We start from the raw sequence: 12250 nt of genomic DNA on the forward strand, positions 1-12250 counted from the left end.
TTATCCATTGTATATAAACTGTGGGAGAATATCCTGATTTATGGGCAGTAAGGCACATTAATAGTTTTCTAACAGTGCTGCGCTCCACTTATCACCTTGGTGACAATGCTGCAAGTGCCAGGCAATGACCATCTCCAACAAGAGAGAGTCTAACCACCTTCCCTTGACATTCAACGGCATTACCATTGCCGAATCCCCCACCATCAACATCCTGGGGGTCACCATTGACCAGAAACTTAACTGGACCAGCTACATTAATACTGTGGCTACAAGAGCAGGTCAGAGGCTGGGTATTCTGCGGCGTGTGACTCACCTCCTGACTCCCCAAAGCCTTTCCACCATCTACAAGGCACAAGTCAGGAGTGTGATGGAATACTCTCCACTTGCCTGGATGAGTGCAGCTCCAACAACACTCAAGAAGCTCGACACCATCCAGGACAAAGCAGCCCGCTTAATTGGCACCCCATCCACCACCCTAAACATTCACTCCCTTCATAACCAGTGCCATGGCTGCAGTGTGTACCATCTACAGAATGCACTGCAGAAACTCGCCAAGGCTTCTTCGACAGCACCTCCTGAACCCGTGACCTCTACCACCTAGAAGAACAAGAGCAGCAGGCACATGGGAACAACACCACCTGCACGTTCCCCTCCAAGTCACACACCATTCCGACTTGGAAATATATTGCCGTTCCTTCATCGTTGCTGGGTCAAAATCCTAGAACTCCCTACCTAACAGCACTGTGGGAGAACCTTTACCACACGGACTGCAGCAGTTCAAGAAGGCGGCTCACCACCACCTTCTCAAGGGCAATTAGTGATAAGCAATAAATGCCAGTGACGCCCTCATCCCATGAACGAATAAAAAAAAATTCTGATACAAGGGCCAAGGCCTTCTGCCTCCCACCCATTGATTTTTTGGCGAAGCTGGGTGGGCAGAGACGGAAGGCTACTCATAGATGGGCTCTGTGCATTCTAACATCCCCACTGTTTTCCAAGGGCTGCTCCATTGGGATACAATACACTCACTCACATATGGGTCAGTGCGACAAGCACGTACAATCAAAATAAACACAATCTCTGCTGTGTTTCAACCATTTGCAATCTTCGAACATTGGACATAGGAGCTGCTTGTTAAGGCCCTGCATCCAGTGTTCAGAAGTCAGCAAAAGGACATGAAGAAGAGACCCCATGGTAGTGCTCTCACAGAGTGGCTGTGCACAGGCCTCATCATCGAAATATATTTTTAAAATTCTTTACAGGCAGTTGGCTACCTGTTCCTTCTGCTGTATAACCCTTGGGGGTTGTGGCACCTAGTCTCTGCCCTCAGAGAGAATGGGCTCCCCTTTGCAGCCTGAGGAACATAGGAACAGGAGTAGGCCATTCAGCCCCTCGTGCCTGCTCCGCCATTTGATAAGATCATGGCTGCTCTTTGATCTAACTCCATATACCCGCCTTTGGCCCATATCCCTTAATACCTTTGATTGCCTAAAAGCTATCTATCTCAGATTTAAATTTAGCAACTGAGCTAGTATCAATTGCCGTTTGCGGAAGAGTTCCAAATTTCTACCACCCTTTGTGTGTAGAAATGTTTTCTAATCTCGCTCCTGAAAGGTCTGGCTCTAATTTTTAGACTGTGCACCCTACTCCTAGAATCCCCAACCAGCAGAAATAGTTTCTCTCTATCCACCCTATCTGTTCCCCTTAATATCTTATAAACTTCGATCAGATCACCCCTTAACCTTCGAAACTCCAGAGAATACAACCCCAATTTGTGTAATCTATCCTCGTAACTTAACCCTTGAAGTCCGGGTATCATTCTAGTAAACCTAAGCAGCACTCCCTCCAAGGCCAATATGTCCTTCCGAAGGTGCGGTGCCCAGAACTGTTCACAGTACTCCAGGTGCGGTCTAACCAGGGTTTTGTATAGCTGCAGCATAACTTCTGCCCCCTTGTACTCTAGTCCTCTAGATATAAAGGCCAGCATTCCATTAGCCTACTTGAGTATTTTCTGCACCTGTTCATGACACTTCAATGATCTATGTACCTGAACCCCGAAGTCCCTTTGGACATCCACTGTTTTTAACTTTTTACCATTTAGAAAGTACCCTGTTCTATCCTTTTTTATCCAAAGTGGATGATCTCACATTTGTCTACATTGAATTCCATTTGGCACAGTTTTGCCCATTCACCTAATCAATCAATATCGCTTTGTAATTTTATGTTTTCATCTACACTGCTTACAATGCCACCAATCTTTGTGTCATTGGCAAACTTAGATATGAGACTTTCTATGCCTTCATCTAAGTCGTTAATAAATGTTGTGAATAATTGAGGCCCCAAGACAGGTCTACTAGTCACATCCTGCCAATGTGAGTACCTACCCATTATCCCTACTCTGTCGCCTTTCGCTCGGCCAACTTCCTAACCAAGTCCGTACTTTTCCCTCGATTCCATGGGCTTCTATCTTAGCTAACAGCCATGGGCTTCTATCTTAGCTAACAGCCATGGGCTTCTATCTTAGCTAACAGCCTGCCTTACCCTTGTAACTGACCCAAGGTCAGAAATAGGGCTAGTCAGAGGGCCATTACTGGGACTGGCGGAAGTCCACCCCAACAGGGAAATGCTCCAATGAAGCAGGAGCAGAAAACTTAAGCCACAGTATCTTAAATTACTGCTGGCAGTTAAAATATCCAATCAGAAGTTTGTTGGAGTTCTTTGAATGTACTCCCTTAATGAGGGAGAATTTGGCACTATGATGTAAACTACAAATCATGCTTTGTTTGAGAACAGGAGTGCTGTTTCAAAGCATTCTGTTTCACTTTCACCACTGATTAATCTGTTCCATGTATACACTATCCCAAATTTGGTAGTCCGTATTTATATAATAACAACAACTTGCATTTAACGGCTTTAAGATAGAAAAACATTCCAAGGCCCTTCACAGAGGCGCAATCAGAAAAAAATGGATGCCGAGACAAAGAACGAGATATTAGAAGGGGTATCCAAAAGCTTGATCAAAGAGGTGGAAGATGATCTGGTCATTTATTTCATTGCTGTTTGTGGAAGCTTGCTGCGTGCAATTTTATCTGCAGCGTTTCCTCCATTGCAACAGTGACTACCCTTCAAAAATACTTCATTAGTTGTAAAGCGCTTTGGGACGTCATGAGGTCGTGAAAGGTACTATATAAATGAAAGTCTTTATTTTCTTTATTTTAAGGAGGGTCAAAGGGAGAAAAGGAGATGGAGGCAGAGGGATTTAGGGAAAGCAGTCAAAAAGATTTTGGCGTAGAAATTCAATGGCGCCGCACCCATTTTTCAGGTGCCAAAACATCCAATATGACAGGCGTGGTGTGTGTGCTCGTTACGAGCAGGAAGTGCGCCGCCCACCATATTGAATCAGGCTTCTCCGTAGACATGCAGGGCACATGACAGAACTATTAAAATTGGAAATTAAAATATTTAAGTATGGGTCATATGCTTGATGTAGGACCCCTTTCTGATATTGGGCTGCCCTAGTGCCTGATGCCATGTGATAAACCCACTCAGCAACTCGAGACACTAACAGGCAGGAAGGATCTTTCAGCAGTGCTATTTAAAGGGCTCATCTACTACTTACAGATTAGTTGCTGGTTTGTCATTTGAGGCTGCTGGTTAACTTCTGGCTGTTTTTTGGCCTGTTTTCTGACTCTCAAGGCTTAATTTTGACAACCGAGAAGACGATATTGCTGGTGCTGCATTGTTTTTGGCTGCCTTCAAAATAGTTTGGCTGCAGTCACGGGTGGACTGGGGCTGGAAGATAAGGGGCAGCAGCAAGGAAAACAGGAGAGAACAGGGGCAGCTGCGACAAGAGGAGGGAGGAGGAGGGCATTGCACAGGATGCTATACACACAGAGGGTATTCAGCGAGCACTTTTACCTCAACTTTTCGGAGGAGCATAATGCTTCACAGGGGAGGCTGTCACCGAGCCATGTCACCTGCTGCATCTACAACTCGAGACTTGCACCAGGGCATTAACAGCACTGCCTGTGGCTGTCAAGGTCACCCTTAACCTTTATCCCTCAGGCTCCTTCCAGGCTGTAGCAGCTGACACCAGCGACATCTCACAGTTTGCAGTCCACTGCTGTATCAGGGAGGTCACCGAGGCTCACTATACCATGAGGAACAGCCACATTACTTTTCCCATGGATAAAGCAAAGCAGAACGAGAGAGCACTAGGCTTCACCTGCATGGTAAGCTTTCCCTGGGTGTAAAGTGCCGCAGACTGCACACACATTGCCTGCCTGCTCCCTCTAACCAGCCTGTCATTTTTATCAATAGACAGGGATTGCACTCCCTCAATGTCCAGCTGTTTTGCGACCACGGGCAGCGTATAATGCAGATCTGTGTCCTGTTTCCTGGCAGCAGTCGTGACTCTACCATCCACACCAACGCTTTTATTCCAGCCAGACGATCAGGTCACAGGCTGGCTACTGAACGATAAGGGGTACCCCTCCAGACATGGCTCATGATTCCTGTCAGGAACCTAGGCACAGCTGCAGAGCTGGCATACGAGAGCCATGCTATCACCAAAAATATCATCGAACAGACAGCTGGCATGCTCAACAACAACTACTTGCATTTATATAACGCCTTTAAAGCAGTAAAACGTCCCAAGGACATATTGGACAGGTTAAAGTGGTAGGTTTTAAGGAGAGTCTTAAAGGAAGCGAGAGAGGTAGAGAGCCGGAGAGGTTTCGGGAGGGAATTCCAGAACTTAGGGCCTAGGCAACTGAAGGCTAAATCAGTGTTGTAGAAATGTAGCCAATCGTGAAGAGATGAAAATTGGGGATGCACAAGAGGTCAGAATTGGAGAAGCGCAGAGATCTCGAAGGGTTGTAGAGCTGGAGGAGGTTACAGAAATAGGGAGGGGTGAGGCCATGGAGGGTTTTGAAAACAAGGATGAGAATTTTAAAATCGAGGCTTTGCCAGACTGGGAGCCAATGTAGGTCAGCGAGCACAGGGGTGATGGGTGAACGGGACTTGGTGCGAGTTAGGATATGGGCAGCATAATTTTGGATGAACTCAAATTTACAGAGGATGCAAGGTGGAAGGCCGGCCAGGACAGCATTGAAATAGTCAAGTCTAGATGTAACAAAGGCATGGATGAGGGTTTCAGCAGCAGGTGAGCTAAGACAGGGGCGGAGACAGGCGATGTTATGGAGGCGGTCTTGGTGATGGAGAGGCTATGGGGTCAGAAGATCAGTTCAGGGTCAAATAGGATGCCAAGGTTGAGTCTGGTTCAGCCTCAGACAGTAGCCAGGGAGAGGGATGGAGTCAATGGCTAGGGAAGGGAGTTTGTGGTGGGGACCGAAAACAATGGCTTTGGTCTTCCCAATGTTTAATTGGACGAAATTTCTGCTCATCCAATACTGGATGTCGGACAAGCAGCGCGATGAATCCAAGGTAATGGAGGTGTCGAGAGAGGTGGTGGTGAGGTACAGCTGGGTGTCTTTAGCATACATGTGGAACGTGATGTTGTGTTTTTAGATGATGTCGCCGAGGGGCAGCATGTAGATGAGAAATAGGAGATGGCCAAGGATAGATCCTCGGGGGGCTTCAGGGGTGTGGGAGCAGGAAGAGAAGCCATTGCAAGAAATTCTCTGGCTACGACTGGATAGGTAAGAGTGGAACCAGGCAGGGGCAGTCCCACTGAACCTGACAGAGGATCAGTGTGTCAGGTGGCTCTGCTTCACCAGCGAGGCAGTGACTGAGCTATGTCACCTGTTGCAGCAACAATTGGATCCCTATATCAGTGCATAAATTTCTTTCTGCATTGTGGCCAGGTCCTGGGTGCAATGCTTCTTGCATTGACCTGCCTTGCCACCTATGCCCACTGATGACGGGAAGCTTGCCGGGCGACTTCTGCTGCTGAGCATAGAGAGGACCTCCTTTTTTTGACCTCCTCCACCAACGTTTCCCAAGCAATGTCGGAAATTTGGGGGGCCCTTCCTGCATTACCGCTGCCTACCATTTTGACTGTTCTTAGAATCATAAAATGATATAGCACAGAAGGAGGCCATTCGGCCCATCGTGCCTGTCCCAGTTCTTTGAAAGAGCTATCCATTAGTCCACTCCCCTGCTCTTTACCCATTGCCCTGCAAATGTTTTCTCTTCAAGTATTTATCCAGTTCCCTTCTGAAAGTTATTACTGAATCTGCTTCCACCACCCTTTCAGGCAGTGCATTCCAGATCATAACAACTCGTTCCATAAACATTTCTTTCCTCATGTTATCTCTGGTTCTTTTGCCAATTTCTGTAAATCTGTGTTCTCTGGTTACCGACCCTTCTGCCACTGGAAACATTTTCTCCTTATTTATTCCATCAAAACCCTTCATGATTTTGAACACCTCTATCAAATCTCTCCTTAACTTTCTCTGCTCTAAGGAGAACAACCCCAGATTCTCTATCTTTCCACATAACTGAAGTCTTTCATCCTTGGTACCATTCTAGTAAATCTCCTTTGCAACCTCTCTAAGGCCTTGACATCCTTCCTAAAGTGTGGTGCCCAGAATTGGACACAATACTCCAGCTGGGGCCTAACCAGTGTTTTATAAAGGTTTAGCATAACTTCCTTGCTTTTGTACTCTATGCCTCTATTCATGAAGCCAATTGGAATTCAGTTGAATGCAGCCAAAGTGCACCTCCCCTTTAAGAGGTGCAGGCTGCTTTTAAATGAGGGCAGTGACCCCCAATTTTCCACCTTCCCCTACCCCCCCCCCAGGAGTGAGCTGCCAATCAAATGAGGCACGACACTATTATGGCTTATGCCTCTCGCACATGCGATTGGGCACGGGGAGCAATCTCTCCGATAATTTCCCGACCATCTACAGAACGTAACCAATTTCTCCCCCAATATTTTTTCAGGCTTAACAAACATTTACCTTGAGGGAATACTGGTAAATAGGGTTGATCTTGTTGAGGTCATCAATAACAAAGTAGAGTAAGGATGCTCTCAGTGCAGTAGGTCTATAGTTTTCCCTTGCCACATTTATTTTAACCTCTGTTATCTTTGCTTCAGCCACCTGCAAAAAGACCAAAAATGAAACATTGATACATTAGAGTACAGCTAACAGAAAAGTAAATAATGATTACATGAAGACGACTCATGGAACTGTTGACCGGAGGTCACCGGTTACGGTTATTGGCTTAGTACAAAGAGGAGAAGAGTCAATTCTCTCTTAACTCTCAATTCGCTTTATTCACGTCGTTAGATGATATACATATAGCTTATACGTCTGGTTAGATATAGACATACAGTTTTATACCCAAACTAGGATCTAAACGCACACCCACTAGGTTTTTCTGACACTCCCTGAGTGGTCACAGAATATAAAGGCTATTACCCGAAAAGGAGAGCTGACGCTGGCCAGGCGTTCCATTCTCTCTCTCTTTCGATGTCGTCTCTATGTCCCTGACGTAGGTTCTTCCACTTCCACGATGGTTGGTCTCCGGAGTCTTCGCTGGCTCCACGCTCCAGATTCTTCATTCTTATTCTGAATCTTATCTCTTCAAGCTGTGCTGTCTGTCTCCCATTGGTTTAGGCTTGCTCGCCTAGTCCGTGTCTTCTCCTCATTGGCTCTGGCCCAAGGACTTAGGTAGCATTACCTCATTACTCCTTTTCTAAATAAGGACTTGTGTCTTATCACATCTCCTTTGTCTTTCACAAAACTTAGCTAATTCAAACCGGTTCCAGCCAGCTCAGGCCAGTGACTGAACTCAGGTTACTTCAGTTCAAAAGTTGCTTTTGCCTGTGTGTCAGCAGTTTGGAACAAACTCAGTAGTTTCTGCAGCCCCTGGCCAACAGAACATAAATCTTAGTGCACAATTTTATTGTTACAGAAATGTTCAAGATATTTAGATAAAGTTATTTAGATGAAGGAGTTAAAATAATGAGTTTGAAAATGCATTATATTCCTTTATAGATTGGTTCCAGAGGAGTTGTTTGTGAATTGAATGCAAAATATGATATTGTGCAAGGAGGTTCAGAATATTTATGCTGTGAACATTCTCTACAGATCTGTTTGCAACAGATAGCAGAGTTCTGCAACTGTTTCCTTACTGAACCAACGCCTGCAAAGGCAGTATTCCACCAAATGTTCTGTTCTATCTCTGATTGTGGTAAAAATATATTAATGTATTGCTCCAAAGATTTAAAGAATTCTTATACAGCAGATCCTGTTTCCACACACTAAAAATAATTCATGACTATAGTACTAAATTTAATATTAAATAGCTGACCTTCCGTTCTATTTCAGTGGCAGTTTGTTTGGTTGTCTCTAAGTTCTCTACCAGAGCTGTATCACCAAGGAAATTTCCAGAAGCTCCTGACAGTCGAGCTAGAAGAGAGTCTTCTAACTGTTTAAGAACAATCTTGAACTCATTTTGTTGTTTTGTAAGATTTGCCTAAAGTAGTAGAAATATTTGTTATTAGATCTTAACAAAACCGTCTGCATAGAACTGATTTTATAAAATTGCACTTTTGATGGGTACCTCGCCTATTGGGGGGGCATTTTGGGAAATCATGGGTGTGATCTCCAGAATTTTTCATGTTAAAAAAAAGCTGTATAAAAACAAAGATTAGGGCTGTTTTATGAAATTGTGCTTAATTAATGGATGGAAAATTGAGGGGAGGATGCCTGCAATTTCCCGATAAATGCTTTCACTGGGGTAGTTTCCCTGTTGGGAGCACACTTTGGCAAAATTGGCCATGTAGCATCTTCTTTCTTTAAATCAAAGGTATCCTTCATAGATTGCTGAAGTGAATCAATAATAGTAGCACTTGCTGGGAACAATTCACAAAGGCCAACTTCTGTTGGAGATGTTTCTCTGTAGGAACTTTACCCACTCCAGCAACATTATAAGGTGATATAAAACCCTTAATCTGTCAATTAATTTTGACCCATAGAATCCTAAGGGGAAAAGAGGCTTATAGTGCCCATTCACTGTAATGCTCTGAGGGATGGATAGATTATAGTTCAATTTTAAGAGAATACTTTTATTTTGAAGAATATATAGGTCAGATAGAAACATAGAAAATAGGAGCAGGAGTGGACCATTCAGCCCTTCGAGCCTGCCCCGCCATTCAATATGATCATGGTTGATCCTCTATCTCAATACCATATTCCCGCTCTCTCCCCATACCCCTTGATGCCTTTTGTGTCTAGAAATCTATCTAGCTCCTTCTTAAATATATTTAGTGGCATGGCCGCCACAGCCTTCAGTGGTAGAGAATTCCACAGGTTCACAACCCTCTGAGTGAAGAAATTTCTCCTCATCTCAGTCCTAAATGTCCTACCCCGTATCCTGAGACTGTGGCCCCTCGTTCTGGCACCCCCAGCCAGGGGAAACATCCTCCCTGCATCCAGTCTGTCTAGCCCTGTCAGAATTTTATATGTTTCAATGAGATCCCCTCTCATTCTTCAAAACTCGAGTGAATACAAGCCAAGTCGACCCAATCTCTCCTCCTACGACAGTCCTGCCATCCCAGGAATCAGTCTGGTGAACCTTCGCTGCACTCTCTCTATGGCATATATATCCTTTCTTAGGTAAGGAGACCAAAACTTTTTATTTTTTTTATTCGTTCATGGGATGTGGGCGTCGGTGGTGAGGCCAGCATTTATTGCCCATCCCTAATTGCCCTTGAGAAGGTGGTGGTGAGTTGCCTTCTTGAACCGCTGCAGTCCATGTACATAGGAACATAGGAACAGGAGTAGGCCATTCAGCCCCTTGTGCCTGCTCCGCCATTTGATAAGATCATGGCTGATCTGTGATCTAGCTCCATATATCTGCCTTTGGCCCATATCCCTTAATACCTTTTAAGGGATATGGGCCAAAAAGCTATCCATCTCAGATTTAAATTTAGCAATTGAGCTAGTATCAATTGCCGTTTGCGGAAGAGAGTTTCAAACTTCTACCACCCTTTGTGTGTAGAAATGTTTTCTAATCTCATTCCTGAAAGGTCTGGCTCTAATTTTTAGACTGTGCACCCTACTCCTAGAATCCCCAACCAGCAGAAATAGTTTCTCTCTATCCACCCTATCTGCTCCCCTTAATATCTTATAAACTTCAATCAGATCACCCCTTAACCTTCGAAACTCCAGAGAATACAACCCCAATTTGTGTAATCTCTCCTCGTAACTTAACCCTTGAAGTCCGGGTATCATTCTAGTAAACCTACGCTGCACTCCCTCCAAGGCCAATATGTCCTTCCGAAGGTGCGGTGCCCAGAACTGCTCACAGTACTCCGGTTGCGGTCTAACTAGGGTTTTGTATAGCTGCAGCATAACTTTTGCCCCCTTGTACTCTAGTCCTCTAGATATAAAGGCCAGCATTCCATTAGCCTTATTGATTATTCTCTGCACCTGTTCATGACACTTCAATGATCTATATACCTGAACCCCGAAGTCCCTTTGGACATCCACTGTTTTTAACTTTTTACCATTTAGAAAGTACCCTGTTCTGTCCTTTTTTGATCCAAAGTGGATGACCTCACATTTGTCGACATTGAATTCCATTTGCCACAGTTTTGCCCATTCACCTAATCTATCAATATCGCTTTGTAATTTTATGTTTTCATCTACACTGCTTACAATGCCACCAATCTTTGTGTCATTGGCAAACTTAGATATGAGACTTTCTATGCCTTCATCTAAGTCGTTAATAAATATTGTGAATAATTGAGGCCCCAAGACAGATCCCTGCGGGACTCCACTAGTCACATCCTGCCAATGTGAGTACTTACGCATTATCGCCACTCTCTGTCGCCTTTCGCTCAGTGGTGAAGGTTCTCCCACAGTGCTGTTAGGAAGGGAGTTCCAGGATTTTGACCCAGCGACGATGAAGGAACGGCGATATATTTCCAAGTCGGGATGGTGTGTGACTTGGAGGGGAACGTGCAGGTGGTGTTGTTCCCATGTGCCTGCTGCTCTTGTCCTTCTAGGTGGTAGAAGTCGCGGGTTTGGGAGGTGCTGTCGAAGAAGCCTTGGCAAGTTGTTGCAGTGCATCCTGTGGATGGTACACACTGCAGCCACAGTGCGCCGGTGGTGAAGGGAGTGAATGTTTAGGGTGGTGGATGGGGTGTCAATCAAGTGGGCTGCTTCGTCCTGGATGGTGTCGAGCTTCTTGATCTGCACTCATCCAGGCAAGTGGAGAGTATTCCATTACACTCCTGACTTGTGCCTTGTAGATGGTGGAAAGGCTTTGGGGAGTCAGGAGGTGAGTCACTCGCTGCAGAATACCCAGCCTCTGACCTGCTCTTGTAGCCACAGTATTTATATGGCTGGTCCAGTTAAGTTTCTGGTCAATAGTGACCCCCAGGATGTTGATGGTGGGTGATTCAGCGATAGTAATGCCATTGAATGTCAAGGGGAGATAGTTAGATTCTCTCTTGTTGGAGATGGTCATTGCCTGGCACTTGTCTGGCGCGAATGTTACTTGCCACATATCAGCCCAAGCCTGGATGTTGTCCAGGTCTTGCTGCATGTGGGCTCGGACTGCTTCATTATCTGAGGGGTTGCGAATGGAACTGAACATTGTGCAATCATCAGCGAATATCCCCATTTCTGACCTTATGACGGAGGGAAGGTCATTGATGAAGCAGCTGAAGATGGTTGGGCCTAGGACACTGCCCTGAGGAACTCCTGCAGCAACGTCCTGGGGCTGAGATGATTGGACTCCAACAACCACTACCATCTTCCTTTGTGCTAGGTATGACTCCAGCCACTGGAGAGTTTTCCCCCTGATTCCCACTGACTTCAATTTTACTAGGGCTCCTTGGTGCCACACTCGGTCAAATGCTGCCTTAATGTCAAGGGCAGTCACTTTCACCTCACCTCTGGAATTCAGCTCTTTTGTCCATGTTTGGACCAAGGCTGTAATGAGGTCTGGAGCCGAGTGGTCCTGTCGGAACCCAAACTGAGCATCGGTGAGCAGATTATTGGTGAGTAAGTGCCGCTTGATAGCACTTTTGACAACACCTTCCATCACTTCGCTGATGATTGGGAGTATGCTGATGGGGTGGTAATTAGCTGCATTGGATTTGTCCTGCTTTTTGTGGACAGGACGTACCAGGGCAATTTTCCACATTGTCGGGTAGATGCTAGTGTTGTAGCTGTACTGGAACAGCTTGGCTAGAGGTGCAGCTAGTTCTGGAGCACACGTTTTCAGCACTACAGTCGGGATGTTGTCGGGGCCCATAACCTTTGCTGTA

The 12250-nt window shown here is 45.4% G+C and overlaps 1 protein-coding gene across 1 annotated transcript in view; it reads right to left on the bottom strand.

Annotated features, from left to right (window-relative positions):
• The window catches only part of LOC137341448 (dynein axonemal heavy chain 17-like), a 574489-nt gene that overhangs the window by 46080 nt on the left and 516159 nt on the right, over positions 1-12250 (bottom strand). The window contains exons 66-67 of the mRNA XM_068004561.1: positions 8281-8445; positions 6924-7064 (exon numbers count right to left, since the gene is read on the bottom strand). Coding sequence (XP_067860662.1) covers positions 6924-7064; positions 8281-8445 — 306 coding nt within the window. The remainder of the gene's footprint in view (positions 1-6923; positions 7065-8280; positions 8446-12250) is intronic.

The sequence above is a fragment of the Heptranchias perlo genome, chromosome 23, assembly GCF_035084215.1.
Source record: "Heptranchias perlo isolate sHepPer1 chromosome 23, sHepPer1.hap1, whole genome shotgun sequence".
Lineage (NCBI taxonomy): Eukaryota > Metazoa > Chordata > Chondrichthyes > Hexanchiformes > Hexanchidae > Heptranchias > Heptranchias perlo.